This window comes from Camelina sativa, unplaced genomic scaffold (genome assembly GCF_000633955.1).
Source record: "Camelina sativa cultivar DH55 unplaced genomic scaffold, Cs unpScaffold01172, whole genome shotgun sequence".
NCBI classification, from domain to species: Eukaryota; Viridiplantae; Streptophyta; class Magnoliopsida; order Brassicales; family Brassicaceae; genus Camelina; species Camelina sativa.
Window position 1 is genome coordinate 1 of NW_010922294.1, and position 5847 is coordinate 5847.

A 5847-nucleotide genomic window follows, 5' to 3' on the forward strand; every position below is an offset into this window, starting at 1 on the left:
GAACCCTAGGGGTGTACACGCGTGCAGGAGGTACCTCAGTAGGAACGATCTGATCGGGAGTCGGGAGCACGTGCTCGCTGGGTGGGAGTCTCAGCAGCATGTTGAGGAAGGTATTCTTCAGCAATACCCTTCCCCTTGTCAAGCCTAGCGGATGGTGCTTCTCTAGGGGGTAACTTCTTTCCTCCCCTTAGCTCAATCGCATTGACATACTCGTTCCGCGGGTTTGCTTCCCNCGGGTTTGCTTCCTCTTTTCTGGGCAGAGTCCCAGGAGTTCTTTTCACGGCTTCAGCAGTCTGTGCAACCTGAACATCAAGCTTCTTCACATGTGACATTACTGCCTCATACTTCCCATTAAGGTCATTGTACATGGTATCGACCTTAGCGTTGATTTCCACTGAAGCTTTTTGTTGATTCACCAAGAGTTGTTGCATCATGTTTTTCAGCTCATCTTGAGAGCTGCTAGCAGGTGAAGATCCCAACTGCTGGTTGGTGAAAGGCGGTGCTTGCTGAGCGCTTGTATATGCCTGCTGGTTCCCCCCTTGGAAACGGTTTTGAGTGGGCACAAACTGTTTGCCTTGGAAGTTGTTTGAGAAGGTTTTCTGATAACCCATCTGATTCTGAGCTCCTTGCTGCGGATACACCTGATCCTGAGGATTCTCCACGTTGGTGCTTCTATAGGACAAATTCGGATGGCTTCTGTAGTTCGGGTTGAAACCCCTGTTCTGCACAAAACCTTGCCCACTCACATAATTAACCTCCATCGTTTCATCCTCTCCATCACAAATCTCCTGAGCTAGCGGCATGTCTCCGGTCTCATCGACAAAATGGACAGTTTTCTGGCTCCCCTTCAGAAGAAGGTTCACCTTGGCTGTCAACTCGTCAATCTTTTGCGTATCGACACTGTTGACCTTCACGGACCTGTCATACTCAGGAGCCTTGTTGCTGGAGCTTGCAGCTAGGTTCTCAATCAACTGATATGCTCCTTCCTTAGACTTTGTCATAAAATCCCCATTGCTGGCCGAGTTGAGAACGTTTCTGTAGTCCCAGTTAACTCCATCATAGAAAATGCCCAGAATCTGTTCATCACTGAATCCATGGTGCGGACACTCTCTACGGTACTCTTTGTACCTCTCCCAAGCCTCGCAGAAGGCTTCTCCAGTGTGCTGTTGGAACGATGAAATCTTGTTCCTCAGGGCAGCGGTCTTAGCCTTGGTGTAGAAATGGTCCAGAAACGCAGACCTACACTGTTCCCATGATGTCAGAGACCCAGGTGGCAATGACTTCAGCCAACGTGAAGCTCTATCCGCAAGAGAGAAGGGAAAGAGCTTGCACTTCAGAAAGTCTGGCGGTATCCCATTTGAACCAGTGGTGCTACATATCTCCTCAAAATTCTCGATGTGGTCCATCGGAATCTCAGCTGGGAGACCGTGAAATAGGTGCTGCTTCACTAGAGAGATCATCTGTGGCTTGATCTCAAAATCTTGTCTCTGGATGGTGGGAGGAACAATCGCCGCTCGGTTGGTGTAGAACACATGCGGGTTGTCCTTGTCCCCAATGGACGGTTGTGGCGGCGCGGCTCTTTCGTGTTGAGCACGGAGCAACTGCCCCAACTGTTGTCGAAGTTGCTGCAACTCGGCAGCCATATCCTCATTGTTTCTGTTGTCACCCATGTTGACGGATTGAAACTTTCTGTTCTTGCGGTTTGTTCTTTCTGCCAAAGAGAGCTCTGCGGCTGACAAAGCAACTAGTTCTTCGGTGTTGTTTCGTCTTGTAGATCTTCTTGATATGCACCTGAAACACACGCAAAGAAGAAGCAGAAAGACAAATCAGTAAGGTCTTAGTCTAGTAATTTCGCCGAAAACCAAAGGTAAAAATTTGGTCCCCGGCAACGGCGCCAAAAACTTGATACACAGAGTTTTTAAACCCTATTTTCTACTGCAAGTGCACAGCAAAGAAGTAGTACTTAGGGGTCGAATCCCACGAAGACCAAGTTTTACTCTATGGTTCTATTGGTTCAATTTCAAGCTAAGACAATTCAAAGTTGGGTTTGTTTGGTAACAGTAACGCGATTAAAACGGTATAAAAAGGCAATAAGCAAAACACTAGATCAGGGGTAATTCTCGGGAATTTCAGAGATAGCAACTAAACAACTATTCAGGGCATAGATTAAGTACCAGTCTAGAACTCAAACATAAATATAAACTGATCCACTGTCGTGGTATCAATAACTCTATCTGATCGATTCTGTGCGGAAACGCGGAGCACGTGCTCAGACATCCGGAGCACATGCTCGGCGGTCCATAAACCCTAAACTGTCGTTTGAGCCCAGAATCGCAGACAAGCATTAAAGAACAGGAATGATAAGTTCACAAATCACCTACACATCAACTTTCGCAGGTCTAGGATAATTTGCCCACTAATGTCTTTTCTAGCAACCTATTACACTTTTGATGAATAGATAAACCTAGAATCATAGATTGGGTGATCAAATCAACCTAAGCATTAAGTCTAACAATAGTGAAGACAATCGATTATATAAAGCCCTATTTGTGTTCTGTTGCTAACCCATGAAACCCCTTTTGAAACCCCTAATCTAGCAAAGAAAACTACTCAGACATAGAGAAATGAATCATAGCAAAAGATGAGAAATTCAATGACATAAAAATAAAAAGGGTTCAGAGAATGCTTCACAAGGTAGCCGCTCTTCTTCCTCTCACAAAAACGTCGCTCAAAAACCAAAAGAAAAGGTATATTATCTCTCCTAAAAACCCTAGGTTAAATAGCATACAAGTAGAGAAAAATAAGGAAAGATTCCAAATTCAAATCTCCCTATTAAAAAGCGATCTCAGCCCTCTTTCTCTCACAAAGGATCGCCTAAAATAAGGGGAATTAGGCAGGGAATCGGCGCCTAGATGCTTGCCACGTGTCGTCATGAAACCGTAGAGTTGGGAGCATGTGCTCGGAAATCGGGAGCATGTGCTCCTGGGTCTAAAATCAGCTTTTCTGCTCCAATTCAACTCCTTTCTGCTCCGATTGCTCCTGCTGTTCCAATCCTTGCTTTTAGCTTCCTAGCCTCTTATTATAACCTGAAAAGGACTCAAACAACTACAAAACTATCAAATAAACGGGGTCAAAGTGAGTCAAAACCGTAACATATCAGAGGCCAAAGACCTTGTCTTGCTCTTTTCTCTCGTTGAGGATGGCCGGATCGATTGTACTTGGCCGAAGCATCTCAAGTTCGGGCCATAGTGACCTAAACTTCCCAAAATGCTTTGTGAACTCCAAGTCTTCTTGGTGGAGACTGTTAATCACCTTCTTGACTTCAAATACTCGAGTCAAGTTGGTCACATTCCCATAGACATTCGCAAGCGTCTCCCACAACTCCTTAGCCGTCTTGCAGTACGAGTACGCTTCAAGGATTGGTGCGTCCAGCGAGTTTTGGAGAATGGCAAGCACAGTCTGATCTTCTTGGAACCACTTGACTTCCTTTTCGAGATCAGCCTCCTTGTCTTCTTTACCGTCCTCTTTGGTGGCTTTCTTGGGGAGTTGGTCCGTCTCAACATGGATCCATAAGCCCCGACCACTAAGTGCGGTCTTTGTGGTTCTTTTCCACAACAAATAATTTGCTCCTTTGAGCACCACTGGAGTAGCAATCGGTTTGTTGTTATCCATTGTCACAGATTTGAGAATAAGAGAGTATAATCGATAGAATAGTGGCGAGTATGAGTAGAGTAGCGAGTAGAGAGTATAAGAGAATTATAGATTAGCAAGTATAACATAGAATAGAAGTATTAGGAGTAAGTTTAGAGAATTGTGGATCGAATAACTTACTCTGATACCATGTTAGCTTAAGTGGAAGTAGAGAACTAATAATGAGAAATGTGGGTTAGGTCGGCAAAGAGAATGAAGAGAATACTTGATTCCATAAGTATATTTGTTACAATGTGGCTAAGAGCCTTTAAATAGTGAAGACAGCTAGGGCTACTCCCTTACATGAGACATTCTAGGCGATAGGGACATAAGGTAAGAGAAAACTAGTCCCAAGGGTGAAAGCGACCTGTCCTGGTCCCCCCAAGTGGACTCAAGACCCGTGACCTCCGTCCTTCTTCTCTTCTAACGGCTAGAATGCTGTTCTCGATCCTTCTCTTGGGCTTTATGTGATAAGGCCTCATTTCCTACATGTAATACTAGTGAGACTCGGCCTTGTTCCTCATACGTACGGACGTCCGTACATGTGACCGTACGGACACTACCAAGTTCATGATTGATTATGGTCAATACTTCCACTATATCTCAAATCTTTTTTTTTTGTTTTGTTTTTTTTTGTGTTTTTTTTTGTTATTGTTGTTGTATGGTTTAAAAAAATCAATTCAAATATCATTGTAAAAGTTTAATTTTAAATTTTAATATTAGAGTTTGTATGATATGTATATCTTACATTGTTTTTTTTTTAATGTTTTAAAAGGTTTATTATCTCATTGTTTGTTTTAGATTAGCATCTTATTACATCATTATTTTCATCCTTTTCTACAATATTCACCACACAATAAGGTCATGAAATTGAAATGATCCATATGTAATTCTCTATTATGTACTCCGGTTATCTCACATATTCAACATGCATCATTTTTAATAATTTAGAAAGAACAATATAATATTTAAAGATCAATATAATTATCCATTTATTAAGTCTATTTTGTTTTGCAAAGTCTATCAACTCTATTTATAAAGTTTTTTTTTTGTGATCCAATAGATAAATATGCAAAAATCAATATAATATTTATTTTATTTATGATTTATGGTTTTTGAAAAAAAAAAGAACTTAATTAAAAAATTGGTCTTTCTGATTTAATCAAAATGAAAAATGATCCCAAAAAGAAATCATGTTTAACTAGAAATGAATTATATAAAAAAATATAATTAAAAAAAACCATTTAAGTAAATTCTTGACCATAATATTATTACTTAATTGACCATAAAATATAAAAAATATATATATAATTAAGAAAAAACAATCATAATATAAAAGGGTATAGTTATTAAGAAATATTGACAATTTTTCCTTTTTATTATATATGATTCTCATTAATGAAGAAAGAGAGAGTGAAAAAAATAACTAAAAATGAACTTCTAATCCTAGCCTAGTTATATTATAAAAAATACTTCTCTATAAATCTCTCACTCACTTTCATACGTCTTCATCATCTTTAATTTTTGTTTTCACGAAAGCCAAAGTTTGTCTCCGCAATCGACAAAGATGAGATCTTTACCTTCTTCTTCTTCTTACCCACTCGTCGCTTTGAGCAATAGACTTGAAACCCTCTTTAGGAAAGCAGAACAGCTTTCGGTTCTGTGTCAAATTGAGGTCTGCGTTATCTATTATGGACCTCAAGGAGAACTTCAAACGTGGCCTCACGAGATAGAGAAAGTAAGAGATATGTGTGTGCGGTACAGTCGGCTAAACGAATCCTTGAGAAGCAAAAAACGCGTTAATCTTTCTGAGTTCCTCAAGGACAAGGACAAGGGTTTGGAGAATCCGAACAAGAGGAGGAAGACGTCGTCTCCGAAGAAGAATGTGGATGTATTGAAGTATCCAATCTCTGATCACTACTCTCCCGACCAAATCCCCCAATTGATTCAGTCCTTGCAACTCAATATCTCTACATTCCAACGAAGGCTTCGATTTCTTGAGTCGCAAGAGAAACACAAACTACTCGATCATCATCATCAGAGTTTAGCATCATCCTCCTCTCTCACGACCCATTCTTTGAACCCTAGCCTGCATCAGAGTTTAGCATCATCGTCCTCTCTCACGACCCAATCTTTGAACCCTAGCCAGCAGTTCTC

At 40.9% G+C, this 5847-nt stretch overlaps 1 protein-coding gene across 1 annotated transcript; it reads left to right on the forward strand.

Annotated features, from left to right (window-relative positions):
- Positions 1-4125: 4125 nt before the first annotated feature.
- On the forward strand, positions 4126-5789 carry LOC104774034 (agamous-like MADS-box protein AGL75; the record flags this gene model as incomplete). Its single annotated transcript, XM_010498700.2, has 2 exons — positions 4126-4130; positions 5230-5789. Coding segments are annotated over exons 1-2 (565 nt in total), but the record flags the coding sequence as incomplete, so codon positions are not given.
- Positions 5790-5847: the final 58 nt, after the last annotated feature.